This window comes from Triturus cristatus, chromosome 1_1, assembly GCF_964204655.1.
Source record: "Triturus cristatus chromosome 1_1, aTriCri1.1, whole genome shotgun sequence".
Taxonomy (NCBI): domain Eukaryota; kingdom Metazoa; phylum Chordata; class Amphibia; order Caudata; family Salamandridae; genus Triturus; species Triturus cristatus.
The window spans coordinates 1,302,818,073-1,302,838,495 of NC_140579.1; the positions used below are offsets into that span (position 1 = coordinate 1,302,818,073).

The 20,423-nt window shown below is 45.1% G+C and overlaps 1 protein-coding gene across 1 annotated transcript in view; it reads left to right on the plus strand.

Annotated features, from left to right (window-relative positions):
- LOC146871999 (tyrosine-protein phosphatase non-receptor type 22-like) overlaps positions 1-20,423 on the plus strand; it is a gene marked incomplete at its 5' end in the record, with an annotated part of 539,519 nt that overhangs the window by 363,030 nt on the left and 156,066 nt on the right. The window contains 4 exons of the mRNA XM_085650221.1: positions 5,804-6,053; positions 6,191-6,497; positions 16,285-16,311; positions 17,808-17,947. Coding sequence (XP_085506347.1) covers positions 5,804-6,053; positions 6,191-6,497; positions 16,285-16,311; positions 17,808-17,947 — 724 coding nt within the window. The remainder of the gene's footprint in view (positions 1-5,803; positions 6,054-6,190; positions 6,498-16,284; positions 16,312-17,807; positions 17,948-20,423) is intronic.

Below are 20,423 nucleotides of genomic sequence, written 5' to 3' on the forward strand. Positions count from 1 at the left end.
TGTGGTAGAAGCGAACATGTTATTTTCAAATCCAAGTGCATTAGTTCATGTCTCAATGCATTTTGATCAAACATACTGTTTTTCAGGGGAATAAGCTTAATAACGATCAGAAAAACAATCACATTGTGGTAAAATGCTTACAAAACATAACGTTAGAATGTGTCACAAACGTTATTGTTTGTATTGATCCTGTCACTGATGCTATCATACTTCTATTCATCTGATAAATTGCATACGTACAGTTCTAGTAACAAAACTTCACCTCTTCACAGCATGTTTCAAGTTGAAATCATGAGTCTTAGGTGTAAAAGGCACAATCTCATTTCATCTCTGTCCAGTACGTAGTTTGCATCACTACTGCAATCAACTTTTTCAACTCCCCTATATACATCATGTATTTCCAACTGAATTAAATTAATTTCTGGAATCAACAACTGCTATTTCATGGATTTCCAACTGAATCAAATTCATTTATGAAATCTGCATCTGCTGCCGAGCTCCACAAATTAAAGACAGCCCTTTAATTTCATCTCGCCATCCTTATCACTGCTCATTCATAGCTCTTATTACCTGTGAACATGTGGTACACCCATGCATAGTCATAATTTGTTGTACCAAAAACAGACATTTCAACTGAAGAGTGCATGTGTTCCCTCCTTTCCCTATATTTAGAACTAACAGCTGTCCAGGTTCTCTCCCTGGTCATAGCCAATCCTCCTTACACAGCGTTTGATCCTGCTTCCTCTGTCAATCATCTGTGATGTTAAGTCACTGGAACTCTTTGCTAGCATGGAAAAGTACTAGTGCGCTACCACAATTAACCTCTAAACATCAGAGGGCATCTTCCACGTGATAATTTCATTGTGCTAGCACTTGTATAGTAATTGGTGGGTTTCTTGAGGCGTAGATACAACATACATTTGCTTTTTCTCCTTTCACAATATATGTTATTATTTCATCACACCTCTTTCTCAGAGGCAAAGTCTCCACCATGTACATTCACCTGTATTGTTTATAGTTTTAAACACCATCTTTAGTGAACTCCAAGCCGTGTGTGCATATAATATGTTCAAGTAAATTAATCAAAATTAGGTTCTATACCATATCCAAGTTCTCGGATTCCTGTTCAAGAGAGCTTCAAAAAGTTATAGATCTTTATAAATAGTAATTCACTTCCATGTTGTCATTTGGACATACCAGGAAGATGGTGGTCAAGTTGTTGATTTAAAATATCTCCCTTTGTGCCAATCCCCTTTATCTAACATCTCCATATTTCATTTATGGAACCACCTCAATGACTTAAAACATTGAAACATACTGTAAGATCTGACTTGACACTCTTAGCCCTTATTGTACTTTTATGTTCAAGTACTATTGTTTTAAACTTTCTCTCCGTTTTGCCAACATAACCCATATCAGAAGGGCATTTCAGCAAGTACATGCAATATGACTTGTAGATGAAGAATCCCAGGTTCATTGTATTTTTTAGTTTCGCCCTGGTAGAGGGGTGAGATATTATTTCTTCTTTGTTGATAATATTACAGTTATAACAGTTTGAACAAGGCATTGTTCCTTTAGTTGGTGTGTAGTGGTTAGTAATTTTATTTTTTCACAATTATTTCTTTCATGTTTCTATTTATTGGCTAAGATAACACATGAGACCTTCAAAGAGCTTTTTTAAAATCCTTATCTGCTTCAATGATTTTTCAAAGTTGTAACTTAATTCTTTGGACCTTTTTGCTGTGCTGTGTGCTTTATGTGTTTTGGGGGTATTGCACAAAAGAGCGTGTTTCATTCACAGAGTCTGTTCTCAATTATGCTTTTTCTCCAGTTTCTCGTGTATATCTATGGTTCATGAATGTTATCTTAAATTTTGTTTTCTCCTCCTCAAAATCTTCCTGATTTGTGGTGATCCATTCCTTTTAGATGAGTTGGGAAGGCAAATTCTGTTTAAACTGCCATGGCTGAAACAACTAAATGTTTAACATTTTATCATGATTGGTGCTTTTCGTAAACAACTTTGGTACCTATTTTATTTACTCCTAGTCACTTTTACTTCAAGGAAATCCAATAGTTGTTTCATTTATTTCGAATGTGAACATTATATTAGTGTGTAGATGGTTCACTCCCTCAATTCTCATAAACAATTTCTTCTTCAATTTTAACAACAGTAGAAAAACATTGTCAATGTACTCGACGTACGGTGTAATCCCGGTTGTCCAGCCTTCCTTTGAAAGTATACTTTCTTGGCATATTTCAAATATAAAAATATTATCATATGTCCGTGTTGGCCCAAAACCCATAAATGTTCCAGTGAACTGCAAGAAAAGGTTTTCGTTATTATGAAAACATGTCTGGTACAATGGGAAGTGTAAAAGTTCCTATTAGAAAATTGTTGAGGTACCTTCTAGTGGCTGGTTTAATAAGGCCCAAGCTTCTGCTGCCAACGTGTCTGAGAGCAGGATCAACATATAAGGAGAATGTACATCGGTACTGTCTAAAATTTTCTAAGGAAATCTATAGTATTTTTTTACTTAAAATGATATAGCCTTTAAAATAGGTTGTAGAAAACAATCAAGGAATTTCCCAATTGGTTGGTATAGTGGGTTAAAAACTGAGACAATTGGATGCAGCATGGATGTGTTAAACAGACCTTTATGTCTCTTTGGAAGCAGTAAATGTACAGAATTGCCGGATGTTCCACCTGTAGAAAGTGTTTAGTATTTTACGACATGCTGTCCATATCTATCGGTTTACCTAGAATGCTTTTTGGTATTCATTCTCATTCTTTGGTTGGATCATAATCCAGTTTCTTAAATATGTAGATACGTCACAAAGGTACTGTTCCAATTTCTCTTGGTAAAGGTTGGCATCCATCGGAACCATCATGCCACCTTTCTCCGCTACCTTTATCTCAATGTTGTGGTTGGGGCTTGACATTTCCCCTTCTTTTGTCAGCTTGATAGTCAATCGTGTTAATTTCCTTGAGTGCCAGTTCCTTAAATGCATATACGATTTTAAGACTGACTGGTGCATTAAATCTTAATTTCTTTATTGAAATTCAACTATTTCTGATGATGTTTTGGCAAGAGCTGCATCCAATGTGGCCAAAAGTGTTTTAATCTCAACTGTCTCATGAATTAGAAAAAAACTGATTTGAAACTGTAGTTGTATTTTTATATGTTCCATTTTTCTTTGCTGAATATTCAATCTGGATAGTTTAAGTTGATAAATATTAATCACAAGGCTCTTGTCTAGCTCCACAGCTTTATTTTTTCTATACCTTCTCCTGGTATGTTTGTTACCTTTAGTTTATTTACTCCCCTTAAAAAAGCTTTTGGTGCTCAGTGTTACCATGTTTGTTCCCACTGTATATGGTTTATCTTAATCATCCTCTCTTGAGGTCCCTGGTTATATTCTCTGACCGGAGTGGCCCTGGTTCTGAATGTAATCTTTTTGATTGTGAGTTCCCTGTATTTTGATCTTGTTGTCTGCCTTTGTATATAGTCTATCTACTACCATCGAAATTACTTGACTCCTCAGTGAATTGCAATTCCCCTTTAGTTAAGATTCTCTGCCTGCATATGTACCTGCCAGATATACTCCTCAGTGGTCAGAATTGTCTCTTCTGAATGTATTCATTTTCCATTCTTTGATGTCCTTTATATATTTATCATTCTTCATATTAATGTCCTCCAATACTTTTTCTTCAATTTAAGTTTCCAGTTTTATAAGAAGTTTTTTTATAATTCCTCAATTGTTAATAGAATGAGGTCCAGTACTATTCAAAATTCCATTCCACTTGTTATCAACATATCATTTCGCTTAGATTATGCAGATTTTTGAGAGATCCTTACACCTCTTAGTATCTGTTGGAATTTGTGATATTGTATGAGCTTTGAAGCATGTAGGCATTGGTTGGATTTCTTCGAGTGTAAGTATTCCATATGGTTCATATTTCTTCCTAGTGTTCCGTCTATGGTCACGGCCACAGAAGTGTCTGTGATTAGTACGTAACTATTCTGGGCTTGTTGTTCATCCGAAAATGTTGCAGCTTTATTTAAAAGTAATGTTTCCTATTTCGAAGGAAAGGTATATGTACGTGTTCACTCAGATGCACTGGAGTACGAATTAATGCACTTGGATTTACGAATAATTATAGTATATCTATTTTGGAGAAACTAGATAAGGAGAACAGATGAATAAGCTAAATAAAATATTAACATTTATCAGAAAAATACCAGCTGAATAATTTATTTTCAACTTTTTTTTCCAAAGGATGCACGCCACATTTGGCCTTCAGTGTGGCACCCAGCCTTAGGGCACTGAAATGTTGGGTATTGTTATTTGGATAGTTTAGATCCACATCAGGGCCAGTGGTGTGCAGCTTGTGGCAAGTTAGAACATGCAGACTTGCTCAACTTAGCAAAATGAATTGAACAGTTAGTTGTGCTTTTTAGAGAAGAGCAGTACTTCAAATAAAGAACTTGGATAGTGAGCCATACTATCAGGATAGCAAAGAAATCGATGTTTATTCCCCTGCCAGTCCGACATCTACAGGTTGACTAGCGCTGTTCCCATGGTTAGCAAAAGCATGAAGAGTACTATGTCTACAGTGAAGGTCAAAGACGACCTTAAGAGGAAGTGCCTTGTTGTGCAGGCATACACCACTCGTAGGGTACCATTCAACATTGCGCACAATCACCTGGTGCCTTACAAGCCACGCACAGAGCACAGAGAACACTATCCACGCATTATTGGCGAAGAGGAGGATTTTGGGGTACTGAATGGATTTTACAGTGATGGGCTTCCTGGCTGCCTTCTCCCCAGCAGTATAGGTACGTTGCCTGTGTCTTGGAACTATAATTAGCTGTCACAGCATGATATGAGAGGACAGTAGACAACGTCAACGATTAGTGGTGACACACATTGAGTGTAATATATGGCCAGCAGAGACACGTGGAGATAAGAAGGCCAAAAAGACATATGGCATGTTTCATGGACACACAGATCGCTGATTTCACTCTGGAGAAACACAGGGCAGGACTGAAAATGTTGAGCATGTGTAGGTTGACATAGGTTCACCAGCCATGCAGGGACTTCTGTCCCTAGCCTCTTTTCCACTCCTTTCCTAGACATCCTGAAGCCGAAAAATTGGTTAGGAAGGCAGATATTTCCACTTGACAAAGTAGGTCTCCAGATGTACAGCCCGAGAGGCACCTTTTTATTGTTTTAGGTGATCTTTAGCTCTAAAAAAGGTTTGTGATCAGGCCCTTACTGCATATGAGGAGGCACATGCTCAGATTAGTACCAACAAACGTACCTTGCCTCACAGAACCAGTGAGGCAAAATTAGCAATTCCACTAAGATCCAAAATACACTCTTTTCCCTTCCAGACATGATTTTCTAAATCAATAGGAGGAGGCCCAAGAGTATTTCTTTGATCAACATTGCAAGTTGATGTTTGAAAAGAGGATCTTGTTTTGATCCGGCACTCACCGTAGAAATCTTACACTGTTATTTTTTAAATGTAACACATGGGTATGTTGATTTAAATTGGTAAATACACCAGTTAGAAGCAGTAGTGTTCACTTTCACGTGTTTTTCCTTTTTTGGTGGTTTTTGAAACTTCATAATTTTACATTCATAAGACCGACATGCTAGGGGGAAGTTGCTGGTAGAGGAAGGACTCTACAAATGCTTTCCCTTGTTTATTCAGCGTGAACGCAAACTATATCAGCACCCTTTGTATTCCTAATTTGTGTTAGGTTTTGCTAATTATTATTATATCTTACTTCTGTAGTTTACCACAAGACAAAGTAATCTACGAACATATTACAGCCAGTGTGCAAGAAAGCATTCTGCCATCTGATTCTGGTGCCGTGGCGGTGAAAACAAACCCTTTCCTGGACTTTGACCTGGCTCAGAAGCCAAAATCTGAGTTGAATAGTGACAGAGAGTGCAGTACTACATGGCAAAGGAAGTACACAAATCCATTGACTGACGGGCACCTACAGAGACATCAAAGTATGGAACTGGACAATCTAGGCTATGTAGAGTGCCGGTGGCAAAAGCCGTGACATGAAGGCACCACTAGTCCGGGCCAAATCCACTCCCTTTGAATCAAGAAGTTGTAAGTCGGAAGCTGCACTCCATCTTGATGTCCGCCCAATGGAATTCTTCTAACAAGCCAGGCGACGGCCTATTCTGTTATCAGAACGTTGATCCCAGCCCCCAGTACGTTCGCCTAACGGAAGACCCATACCTCTCACCAACGTCCTCTTCAGATCCAGGGTCACCGAGGTTTGCTCATTTTTGTGTTGAAGCAACATTTTCTGAAATTGCACCTAGGGGCCCACTCCAGAGGACTCTTGACCCCATCCCTTGTGTTGCTTTACCTATCCGGGCAGCAGAAGAAACAGAGATGGCAATACTGGATGCCTCACCCCAGTTTGCCTGTGTAGTGCAGTTGGACAGAATGGAGAGTTCATCACAGTGTAAGTTATTTATTCATTCACCTTGTTGCTGTAATTGACATATTTTACCTCAGTTTGTTCAATCTAATACACTAACGGTCTGAATTAATGATCATGTAAGGTCTTCACAGCAACAACCTTAGTACATTTTACTCAAAATGTCCCGAATTGACAAAATAAATGCAATGTTTGCTAGTCAGAAAGGCCTTCTAGACTCCTTAAGTACACTTGGAAACCCCTTGCATTTGGACAGGAAAGAGACTTGCCCTTCCTCCTTCTGAATCACGATGGGATTTGTTTTTAGTGTGTAACTGCAGCTGCAGTCACAAGCCACTGACCAGTGGTGTCCATTCCCAAAGTGGAAGCTGTGCCCCGGACAGCTCCCACATTCTGCAGGTTGGCCTTTGGGCTGGGGGACAAACAGCAGTCCAGGGGACTGCTCCATTCTCCTCCAGTGTCATTCACAGACAGCCCCTGTTTCCGGAACAGGCAAGGGCCGCTTTAAAAACATGTCAATATCGGTTGGGCCGCGAATGGCGGCCCGATGCCCAGGAAGGACTCAATACCTTAATTAGCAGCCATTGGCAAGGGACCACAGAAACTCCTGCCTCGTTAATACACATTAGGCAGGGGGTTGTGTAACAACTCCTTGCAATTAATGACAGTCTTGCGCTAGCACTGATTTGTTCATCAGTTGCAGAGCAAAACTCAAGGCAGGCCGCAGAGCACTTGGTGCGCAAAAAATGCTACTGTGCAACACGACCTTAGTACAAGAGGCCTGTAGCCTTAGTCTTTTCTGTTTAATAAACCCCCTCTGTCCGCACGCGCACTGCTTCTAACTGGATATCAGTGCTTATGCAGGGGCGGCTTGTGACATTTGAAATTGGTAGGGCGTAAATGTTGAGGATAAGTGTTATGTCGATAGCGAGCAAGCCGACTATCATAGGAGCGCCTCAGCCTCTGCCTACGAAACCAAACCAGGCACTGGATGCACACCCCCTCTGCTCCCGTCACCAAGCGCCTCACAATCATTTCTCTTAAAAGTGTATGGACCCAAAACAGGCCTGACGTATCCCCACTGGAAACAGAGCACACTGTGTAATAAAGCCCCTCCGACACGAGTTCGGGGTACAGGCCTAGATTCAGAAAGGAAACGTGTTAAGAGACAGTCTCCGCAAGGCAGTATGACATTCCAAGCCAGAGATGCCCTCGAGATGTCTGACTTTTCGCCTCAGTGCACAACAGTCCATTAGCAAGGAAGAGGCTAGGAAGAGGCTGGACACAACACACTACTATGTACTTTTTTCCTTTTTAGAATCATCCCCATGACCGCCTAAGACCACTGTGGTCACCATAAGACAAACATATCAAGGCAGTTCTGAGATTCGAACTAGAAGTTGTGTGTACTGGAGCCTCCCGACTGTGTACTGGAAGCAAACTGCTAAAGGAATGACTGCAAAAGCACCTGTCAGGACCTGCCTTGCCTGCCATAATAATCATGCCCTTGTCTACCGCAAGCAGGACTATGGACTCAAGGAGTCACATCAGGAGTCAAAAGCCACTACGCCAGAAGCGGACGTGCCCACCCAACCTACTGATGCTCAAACTGCTTGCTTAACGCTCACCTTGATCAAATAAATGCAAAGTGCCATTGGAGCCCCCTCACTGTTCTATCTAGCACATACCCAAGCTGAAGGTATCAAGGAACCTTACCTGAGCACCTGTCACGTTATCCCAAGACTTACACCTGGCTCTGAGCAACTGGCTCCAAACTGACGTGACATATGCAGTGCCAGGTGTGACCGCCTCTCAATTAAAATTGACTGACACAGAACAACAGGCCCTTCCTGTGAACAATTGCAACGCTGGGTTGCTGATTTGATGCACTGTGTTACCCAAGATTGTCTCTAAATGTTATTTCCTCCTGTTTAGCAGTTGTGTAAATTCTTAACAAACAGCAATGAATGAATCGCTCATCAAAGTCAGAGGACATATCAAACTTCTTAGGTCTACCTCGCTGAGAAGGATGGATCCATGCCCATTATCGGTATTAGTAAATTGATAACTTGGCGCAGGGTAACGTAGCCACTCAACAGAATGGCACTTGAATTGTCGACTTCTGAAGGATGAGTTGCTGAGTGTACCTACCAGGTTCTGAACCTGCTACCAGGATCCCTCTACAGGATCAGTTATGCTCGACTTATCTGTGCATATACCCTTCACTCGTGGGATGTGGCCTAAGTCGTACATAAACTGGGAAATGCAACGCAAACCAATAGTGAAGAAGGGTAACAGGCATACTTCCCTATTCGCAACAATCAGCGTTAGAAAGCACAACGCAGAAAAGCAGGTCCCTTGCAATCAAGATGGTACCCCGTCCCACCGTGCTGTATGCCTTGTGCACATTACTGACTGTTAGAGTTGGGCCCCAAGTAATAATGATTTCATTGAATTGACTGTGTATTCCACCGCTTCAGTTAAATATGCCCCGTCGCACAGCCATGTAGGGGGGTATGAGAAACCATTCCCAACTTGCTTACGAGGTTATGTAGTACACTACCCCTGATCGGTCTTAGTGACTGAAAACAATATTCGTTTATGTTCAGCCAAAGCGAGAAACACTGCCCCCAGGTGGCCTTCACACTTATGGCACCCTAGCAGTACAAAATAGTTTTGCACCCTTATTCCCACAAACTGATGGGCACCCAGTCCTGTTCCAGCCAAGGCGGACGCACCGCCACGCAAACTGAAGGCAGTGCAATACACAAGTTCACAGCAACCCCAACCCAAAAACGTCCAATGTTGCGCAAAATCAGAATCAGCATTCGCCAGCACTACACCACACATGAGACACGCGCCAACCGGATCGGCAATCCCAACACATAGACGTCTCACATGTCACTGTTCGATCTCCTCCCTTGATCTGTGAAACACGACCAAGGCGAGGCAATCCTGGAGCCCCCCCCCCCCCCGCTGTCAAAAGCGATCCAAGAAAAACACCTGTGCCTGGCCACCGGATGGCACGGAATCAAGCTGCTCGCAAACCTGAGGGCAGCACCAGCCGAGGGGAAGCGCAGCACACAGTGGTCAATTTGTAAAACTACAAGTGCCAGGGCTCTCGTCAAGCGGACAAGGCAGAGTGCACCATCCATTGCCCCCCCGCGAGCGCCGCCAATGACAGCAACAACATAACTACTAACAATCGCACTCCTACAAGCGTGACAATTCATACCATACCAGACACCAAAGCCACAAAATTGGCTTGGGTGGAATGCACTAGTGGTCGTCAATGTATATTAAACCAATGAACAGCTGTTGTTGTGCTCATGTCCAAACCTGGCAGACAGGGCCACAACGTGGCAGATCGTCACAGGCCCCGGGGCCAAGAATTAAGTACTGGTGCCGAGCACTGGAAACCACCGGCCCAAACCAGGCACTTGATGCACACCCCCTCTGCTCCCGTCACCAAGCGCCTCAAAATCATTTCTCTTAAAAGTGTATGGACCCAAAACAGGCCTGACGTATCCCCACTGGAAACAGAGCACACTGTGTAATAAAGCCCCTCCAACACGAGTTCGGGGTACAGGCCTAGATTCAGAAAGGAAGCGTGCTAAGAGACGGTCCCCGCAAGGCAGTATGACATTCCAAGCCAGAGATGCCCTCGAGACGTCTGACTTTTCGCCTCAGTGCACAACAGTCTATTAGCAAGGAAGAGGCTAGGAAGAGGCTGGACACAACACACTACTATGTAATCTTTTACTTTTTAGAATCATCCCCATGGCCGCCTAAGACCACTGTGGTACATCCCAAGGCAGTTCTGAGATTCGAACTAGAAGTTGTGTGTACTGGAGCCTCCCGACTGTGTACTGGAAGCAAACTGCTAAAGGAATGACTGCAAAAGCGACTGTCAGGACCCGCCTTGCCTGCCATAATAATCATGCCTGAGATTCGAACTAGAAGTTGTGTGTATGAGAGTAGGATCTGCACTTATGTTGCCCCCACTTTTTTTCTGATGTATACACTGGTTTCTGGCTATAGTCAGGCTGGGTCCCTGCTAATCAGGGCCCCAGTCTCTCTGTGCTCTCTAAACGACTTGGAGTGCATTTTAGATGCACTAGTGATTGGTTACTGTGGTGCCTTATGAGCCCCTAGTATATGGTACCTTAGGTACCAAGGGCATAGGTACTTTACAGGCCTACCAGGGGCTGAAGCATGTATTATGCCACCCCTGGGAAGCAGACTAAATCTGACACATCAGGCCTGCTACTGCAGCCTGGGTGAGGTAGTGTTAGCACTCCTCACAGAGATATAGGTTCCTATATCTCACCATACACACACATATAAACCTATCAGCCACCCCTATGGCAGGCCCTATCAATCCTGAGGGCAGGGTGCTTGGTTTACAATGTGAGGGGGTGCCTCTGCCTGAGCAGGGCCCCTCTGCAGCTGGCAGGGTCTATTCCCTGTGGCTGTTTGTGGATGCGGTAAACCATATACTCTTAAGTGCATTATAACCTCCCGGTTAATGCTAACTTTGGAATGACTGCATCAAAACATGTCATGTTTGGTGTCAAACAACTTGGAATCATTCCCCAAATCAGTCCATGATGTGAGAACATGATCCCACCCTTCTAGAGGGGACGACATGTGCCTACTGTGGTAACACGGTAGAAATCTGAAAGAGCCCTGGCATCACAAAATGAATGCCACCAGCACAGACACTGGGCTGCCCTCCTGCTGCTGACCGAAACTCGCAGTGGAGGAAGCCCAACAATAGGCATCCTGTCACTGGGAGGTGTCACAACATTCCAGACAGGATTTAGTGTATTGGAGCTGGGTGGGTGCACTCTTAGAGTGCTTTAAAGTCCTGCACTGGGGGAGCAGTAGGCTCCTCTGTGCATATGCCAGCTCAAACCGGTTCAGGGGCTACCAGCCCCTGCTCTGACGCGAAACTGGACAAAGGGGAGTGGGTGTAACCATCCACCCCCCTGACCCTCCTAGAGGAGTGGTCATAGAGCTAGTCCCTCCCTTTCTTTCACTATAAGATAGGTACACCTTGCCATTGCAAGTTAGATAACCCCTGGATGACACTTTACAAGAAGAATCCTGGCACTTCGATGTTCCACTACCTTTGGAAGACAGAAGAATATTCCTTGGAGTCAAGGAGTGACTCCCCTGCTAGGCAGGCACCAAAACTTGAAACAACGGTTGCAAACTTTCCCGCTCCCGCCGGAGTCCGAAGCCCCTGCAACCCCAGAAGTGGATTTCCTGACCTCTCGTTGGCCATTTTGAGTCCCCAGTGAAGCTGTGGTGTCTGAACCCCACGAGTGATGAGGAACTGCAATACCTGGGAACCGGGCACTATTGTCGAGTGCAACCCCTTCACGACATTCTACGAACTTGTGCTTTGGACCATTTGTGGCCCAAGCCTCCAGCAGGTTTAGCAGCAAAAATCAGATGCCTACCACGTCCCGAGTGACCGTGGGCCCATGTGAAGCATTTTCTCAAGAGGCGTCTTCACGATCACTTGTCCATTGGCTAGTGGGTCCCCCGAAGACTTTCTTATCAACTAAAAGTGCTCCCCTGGTTGCTCCAGGCCTGCCCTCACTCACCCTCGCTGGGTGAGTCCCTCAGACCTTGCTGGTCTGCACCATCGACTTTCTTCACTCTACACAAGACTTGCTTTTGCCAATGCTTGTTGGCTCCAATCTGAAACCTGGACACCCTCCACCCCCAGTCCTCCAACCACAAGGAAGCTTGACAGTCTGCCAGGGCAAAGGTCCTTCCTGGCCCGCCACTTGCCGACCGACCGATCTATGGAGCACTCAGACATCACCCAAACTCTTGCTCCGCGACCGCCACTCACTACCCGAGCCACGCCAGAAGGCCGTGCCCGACCAGGCCGAGAGGACAGACAGAGCCCCGCTACTGCCAAAGACTTCGTTCAGTAACCACTATCCTCAAACTCGTCCATAGCATAAAAGGGGCACACCATTAGGACAGGCCTGTAGTTCGGTACATACCTCAAAGCACAAATACATCACAATATCCGCCTCGTCAAATTCCGGACCATAACAAGCACTCCCAGTACGACCAGGCTCCCACACGCGGTCAGAGCCACTAACAGACGTTGAAAGACCCGGAAAGTGGTGGGGGGGCGACAATGCCCACACACTCACCAACAAAACCGACGCCAGACCAGCACAGGACGGCGCGGCCATGCCGAACCAAACGGCGTGCCAGTCACAAGCCAGCATTTACTGAAGTATTCCCAAGGCACACAACGCCACACCACCGCGTGCCACAAGCTGCGCCGCTGGAACACCAATCGCCACAAGGGGGGAGGGGGGTGGCAGACACCCCGCTCAGTACCTGGCTCACCTACCCCCCCCCCCGGTTGGCAACCCAAGCCGCACCTCGGCCCCCACATGAACTCCGCGGGCAGACAGGCGAGCCGTGCATGGGTGAACTGGGGCCTCCCAGACTCCAAACTGTGCCCCATAGCTCCGGGTCAGTTCAGTCTCCCTGCCCATGCAGCCAAAACCTCAGTTGCCACCAACTCCGGGCTTCGTGCAACTCCCCAACCCTGGAGGAGCCATCGCCACAGCAAGTCACCTAGCAACAGCCAACGCTCCCCGTGATGAACCCCACAATTAGTCTCCCCCACAGGCACAAACGCAGTCGGGCAGCAGGGAATGCCCCCACTGCCCCAAAGAGACAAGGAACACACCCAGTCCGACAAGGCACCACCCGCCGACAAAAAACCGAACACCACAGCACACGGGGCCCCGGGTCACCCACCATGGCGCACGACTGCCCCCCCACACACAGTAACACACCGAAGAAAGACTTGAGGGAGGGGGCAGGCAATACCCCTGCACTCACCGGGACCAAGCGGTCAAAACACCGGGGAAGGGGACCGACGCCAAACCAACGACCGAACGACGTCCAGGCAGAATAAAAAAGAGGGCGACCAGTGGGCGGGAGAGGTATATGTACCTCTCCCCCCACCCCTCTTGCCCGGAAGTGACGTGGGCATGGGGGACCCACGAGGGTCCCAAACACTGGGAGGCTGACTCATCGTGTGCCATCCTGTGGCACTAAGGGGGCCACCCTCTTAGGAGGGCCCCCTGCGTGGGCCCAGGGCAGCCCTGCAGATTTTTGCTTGTAAATAAATGGCAGGCTTGATGAGGCCCCTGTGAGTCCCAGCAGGCTCTGTCAGCTACCAGTGAGCACAGACTCTGTTGTTCAATCCAACTCACAGCATCAGAACAAGGACAGCGCCTAAGAGCTTTCTGTCTACCAGTCAGGTGTGCAACGCCCATTGGGCTCAAAGGACTTCAGTCTCTCCCATGTGTGGCAGCCCGGGCACTCAGCCGCACTTGAGTACTTCACAGGTCTTTAAAAGACCATTTGCTTGTTTACGAGGCTTTGTTCCTGCGGATAGTTAACTGTCCTGCAGCACCTAGAGGCCTCTCTCGTGGTGATAGATACATGTGCTCTACAACTCCACTGTAACATTAACATACATTTAGCCCAGTCTCACTCACTTGCAAAGTTTGTCAGACCTGCCACGTGCTGCAGTCACACGACACATGGCAAGGAACGCCAGCCTTTGTTATATGTGGCCGTGCACGAGGGCTGCGTGCGTGATGGCGCGAAGGCATCCGGACCGACAGAACACTCTCGCCTCTCTCATGCAGCTACAAAGGATGCAGGTCTCAAGTTTACACAGCAGCTTGGGCTCCTGAAAGCAGGGCCTGGCCACATTTAGAAGGGAAAATACATCTAGAGTGTACCACCTTCACCTCATCATTTACCCGTGTTCTTTCACGGCACCAGGAACCTTTACCCAATGTCTAAAGAAAACCCACTGGATTTACAAAAATGTAAAGGATGCTCGTGAACCTGCCCCCCTCCCCTCCCCCACCTCAGCAAGAGCAGCTAAGTTACTAATCTTGAAATAATTCAAAACAAGGACGGTCTAGCCGGATTCAAAGCTGTGAAACATAGAGGTCTGCAGCATGCGCCGAGCCACCAGAGCTATCTAACCAATGGCAGCTTGTACTGGCTTAGTTAGTATAGTGCTCATTCGTGGCTCGCGCGGGGGGGTCACGCGGGGGTGGGGGCCGGGGAATTAAATATAAAAAACCGGAAAACTTACCTCACAGCCGGTCCGTGCCACCTCTGCTCCCCTTGGCGCCTTCACGAACGGCACTGACTGGAGTGGACTGGCAACCCCTCTCAGCCAATCCTGGTGTTGCCAGCAGCGCCAGGATTTGCTTAGGGGTTACTACTCGCCCGCCTGCCCATTAGGAGACCGAGGTTTAATGGGCATGCGCCAGCCAGAGCAGACATTAGTGCGCATGACTGGGCACGGCGGAAACATTTGCCCATATTCCCCACTCATGCGGTCTTGTGCTGCTGCCTGTTGCCCCTGGTCTGACAATCATGTCAGTCAACATGACGCCGGACCGCCCACCCCATTCAGACTCTGAAGGGGGTGGGCGGTCCGACGTCATGCTGACTGACATGATTGTCAGTTCTCCCTCGATGTCTTTGAACTTAAGTAAACTGATTACTTAAGTTCAAAGACGCTGAGGGAGCTGCGGGTGGGGGGGCTACGCCCCGATGGACGAACCGCGCCTGCACGCAGTGTGTGGGAGAACCAAACAGCTGTCATATTGCTCATCATTGTCCATCTGTGCTGCTAATTTCAATACTTTCCTACCATGTTCCAGTCAGATTGCCATAGTATGTAAGCACACCTAAAGTCTATAGCAAATATTACGGCTATGTGTATATGCATACTGCTATTATCAGTAGGGTGTACACAATTATACATAACTTTGTCTCACTGTTTTAACACAAGGCATTCACACCTCCAGCCATAGCTGCTCTAACAAGGCTTCCCCATTTCCTCATATATGTTCAAAGTTGTGTTCCGCTAGCATTATCCACGTCCTTTGCGCGCCACACTAGGCGCTCGCAGAACAAATGTGTGGACACCATCTCACATCATGTTACTGCCAATAAGTACTACCTTCATCTTTCTCTGCCTGCTTCTCCATAAAGATGCAGGCTTCCATGACCACTCACAATACTCCCTGTTCTACTCGTACCTGCACCTCATTTTTCATTCTCACATCCTTCTGCCCCCTCTCCATATTTCTATCAACCTAAACAATCCATTTAGCACCAATCTCAACTAACACCTCATCTAAACAAAAGTCAAACACCTGCTTCTAGCAGGCATCACGACTCTGAACGGTTTCACATATCTTTCTGCTTAAGGAAAGTCCTTTAGATCTACAATCTATCTTCCTGAATGACTGACCCTTTTGACTCTCATTACTCCCCTAACCTGCACCTTGTTAACATCATTGAGACCGGGTACCAGTCCAAATGACACCTCAACACCAGCAGCCCTTCTCTCTGAATGTACTTTTACAAGATACCACACAAGCAGAGTAGTGGACCTCCACGGCAAAAAAACACTGCTGACCACACGCATCCTAATAGTAGCCTCTCGTTCATCATCAGAGTATCACACATTGTGGTGCTTCTTGGTGACTCAGTTAAGCATCAGGCTATGTGAGAAAAAAAGCGGGATGTCAATGATCGCATGCTGAATAGAACGCTGAGATTTGCCTCGGCCAGAATGCTTAGGGTACTGGCATTAACTACACTTGTTTGTGTTGTACTTTCTGTGAGAACGTGAAACATGGAGAAAAAGCTTCCCTGTGTGTTTGTTCGATTACAAGCTGTTATATGTCAATCTCAGTTAATTTTCCTCTCACTCGTTAAGGGTTCTGGTCTTCAGTTAGGATCATCAGTACAGGCTGCAATGAACAATGAGTAATAATACTTGATTAGAACACTGGAATGTTGAGCACTCCATTGAAGACAATGAAGTGCTCCGGGCTTCTGATGACTGAGGGAAGCCTGGAGCATCAACACTCCAATGTTTGTTCACAGCTGTTGCTGTGAACAAAGGCCTCACGGAGCCCAAGGGGATTTCTACCCTCTCGGACTCCATGAGGCCTTTGTTTTGCAAATTGAGAACATTCTGCCCTCTAGTGACGGAATGTTCTAATAGCCTTAGAGCCTTCTGTAGCACGCCCTACCGCTAGTAAAGGCATGCTCCCTTGTTTAAGGCCCTTGCCTTTGGCTCAGGCCTTTAATGCTGGATCAGGCCTTTAATGGCCGGTAGAGACCGCTACATCGGCTCTAAGGCTATATTAAAACACTGGAATGTTGACACCTCCAGTGAACACAAGGGCAGTGTAGAGGGCCTATAATGGGGAGTACAGCTGCAGCATTTAAACGTTTGTCCACCAGTTAAATTTCGAGCATTTTGCCCTTAGTTGATTGGTTTTTCTAAAAAGCAGTTTTTAAAACATCTAGACGCCTTGGGTGATACCCATCATCAAAATTCCTCTCCCTCATTTTTGCTAAAAGAGACTTGCCTGCCGCTCTATGAAAAGGAGAGCATGTCATTAACAAGCAGAGTAGCCCTCGGCACACTTATTCATGAAAATAAACAGTAATTAGAAGGAGGAGCCGCCCACTACACTGTGCAGTGCAATCAAGGCTCAAGATGTGGGCTTCTCGTCTGTACCAGAGTCCCATGCAATGAGGATTGTTTGTCAGGGATTCTAGTATCGCATCCAAATTCTAACTCAGCCTTTTTTGCACTTGGCTATAACTAGTACCCACCCTACCACCAACTAATCAACTCCGAAGATAACCCTCTGCCTAGTCAGGGGCATTGTCATGCCAATTTTATACACAATCACAGACACAAATAATGTCCGGCCTATCTCACACTCAAATGGCAAGGCGTTCTCCAGCATTCCTTCTAAGCGCCCACATTTCCACATTCTATCAAGACCGTTGACACCACTGTGAACTCTGGAACAGACATGTCTCAAGAGACCACCATTAAAATCCAGAACAGAAAGTACAGTGGACTCTTGAATAAACAGAACTACATCACATGCTGTCAGCACTAAAAATTTACAACAATTACATCTTCCATTAAAGATAGTCATTTTACCAAGCTGTACTGCTGGATGTGACGATAATTAAACATTGATGATACTCAAAAGATTTCACAAATTATATAATTTTAGAAAATACTTAGGCACAGAGAGATATGATGGTTTGTTCAGGACCACACAAGCTAAATGTTTGCTTGGGACTGAAAATGGTCTTCAGGTTTCTAGCATTTGCGGCTGAATAAACCCAGGGCACATCCTTCGACCAGGTAATCCTGTAGATTTCAATCTGAAAAACAAAATGATAAAGTGGAATTTACTCTTTCTGTAGAGCAGCCACCCAAAACAGCGCCTCTTATAAGCCCAGCACCAGCCTCTGTGAGGTTAAAATTTGGAACATCGATGGAATGGAGTGGGGCTTCCCAGCCAAATACATTTGCTGACTCCACAAAATTCAAGTCAAGGAGTAAGGTAAATGCAATACTTAATTAACATCGTGACGATTTTAATACTTTTTTATTAACACATTCTATTGTGATCTAAGTGGTCAGTGACAGTTTGTGAATTTTCAAGTCAATTTTCAGATAGGATTATTCTCGTTTTGGTTGTTTAAGGGAATTTTACAGAAAAATGTCCTCTGGAGCGTTTGAGCAATTATCAGACAGAAGCGCAGTTATTTTACAAAACCAGGAGGTCTGTGAAATGACTCTCATCTGCTGGCACTTTGTTGGTCTTGTCATTTTTAATAATCTTACATATCTTAATCCTCCTGTGCTGCTCTGTACCTATGTTTGATACATTAACATACGCTTACCATGTTGATGCAATCAGTGTGCGAGAATTTCACACAGTGCCTTTGAAGTTGAAAGACAATATCATGACAGATTCATTTCGATACCTATATTGACATTTAAAAGTTGGTGTTTTGTGACATCTCTCATATAGTTACTGAGGCCGATTGAAAAAGATTCTTCAGAGTGTAATGTAGAATTCTATTCAGCAAAAGTCACAATGTTGACATGTAGTCCATGTACGTATGTCCCCCGTGAAGGTGTAATGCAGACTCCACATTCATAGGAACGGCCCATGTTATTTCCATATGTGTGTTCAAAAGTGCGCATACCAATGAGTATTGCCATAGTCATACAAATGACACAAAATGCACATTTGGTTCACAGCCCCACAACAGTAGCTTTTTAAGTATTCACAAAGGTTGCGAAATGCATTCGCAAGAGTAATGCATGCATTTCTTGGAGCTACACATGTACCCAATTGACACCCGTTATTTGTTCAATAAAGTGCAGCAACAAGGGGACAATTTACAGGACTGTGAAAAAGAGGTCCCTGTCAATGAAAAATGGAAGGAGATGTAAACAACTTTACAATTGGGGGAAATGTGGTCTGGGCAAAATGCAAATACGGAACATGTGCATTGTTCTATTGTTTGTAATGTGCTGGCAATACAATGTCACAATTAATCACCTTCACCCTAGTCTATCCGACTGTCCTGCTGATGGTGACTTCATGTACAGTTATATTACTATTTATAATGGATAACATAATTGAGTACTTACATGCTCTCGTGCAAATATGATTGAAAATTTCGTAAAAAAATTGCATAATATGACATTTATTAATTGCCCAATTGCACTTTAAAATGTCGATGTTTCAGCCACTAGTGTCATATAAATATTAATTATTTATGTTACATCTTTATGTTATGTGAATAAGTCTGCATTTGTTATAATTTTATTGGTTAAATGCAAAAGGACTATAATGTGCTTATATTTACAAGCTTTATTCGAATGTTACAAGATGGCCGATATTTTGGGACAGATTTTGAAATGAATTCAATGTAGTCCTCTGTCCCTTTCTTTGTTTACTTATGGACGCCTAAGTTGCCATTCCGTTCGTGTGATAAAGACTTTGAGTTGTCGAAACGCGTAGCGAGCAATAAAGGATTTTCTTTGCCATGCTGTTTTTACAAGTATTGAATTAAATTGAAATTCAGCAAGTTACGAGTGCGGTTCACCTTCCTTCTGTGTGGGGAGAACTGTGTTGACATGTTGTCGGCTTGGTCCTGCCGAGGAGCGACGCACCACCAACAAGAGCGCCAATATTGCCCACCCTGGACCGGATTTGTTGCTCGTGAAAACGCATCAGGGCAATGAGGTGCCGCCGAAGACCGGCTTCGGTATTGGACCCGTTCCAGCCTTGAAAATGGGCTTGGATGCGGGGTAATGAATGCTGATATCTACGAATAATTAATTAAGCAGAGTGATCCATTGAAACAGCACAAAAAGCACCGCCCACTGGAGGGAATCAGAAAGATACTGCCGGTTGGAACCACATGCCCCAGAATGCAATATAAAAATAAGCCACCGTAGGTTGTAATTTCAAATGCGGACATTTGGCTGTGGGTACAAGCGGCATGTGAGGTGCAGGCTTACCTTTGATAAAGGTCTATGTTAGACTGAAACACGTCAGGACTGCCATGCTGTTTTTACAAGTATTGAATTAAATTGAAATTCAGCAAGTTACGAATGCGGCTCACCTTCCTTCTGTGTGGGGAGAACTGTGTTGACATGTTGTCGGCTTGGTCCTGCCGAGGAGCGACGCACCACCAACAAGAGCACCAATATTGCCCACCCTGGACCGGATTTGTTGCTCGTGAAAACGTATCAGGGCGATGAGGTGCCGCCGAAGACCGGCTTCGGTATTGGACCCGTTCCAGCCTTGAAAATGGGCTTGGATGCGGGGTAACGAATGCTGATATCTACGAATAATTAATTAAGCAGAGTGATCCATTGAAACAGCACAAAAAGCACCGCCCACTGGAGGGAATCAGAAAGATACTGCCGGTTGGAACCACATGCCCCAGAATGCAATATAAAAATAAGCCACCGGAGGTTGTAATTTCAAATGCGGACATTTGGCTGTGGGTACA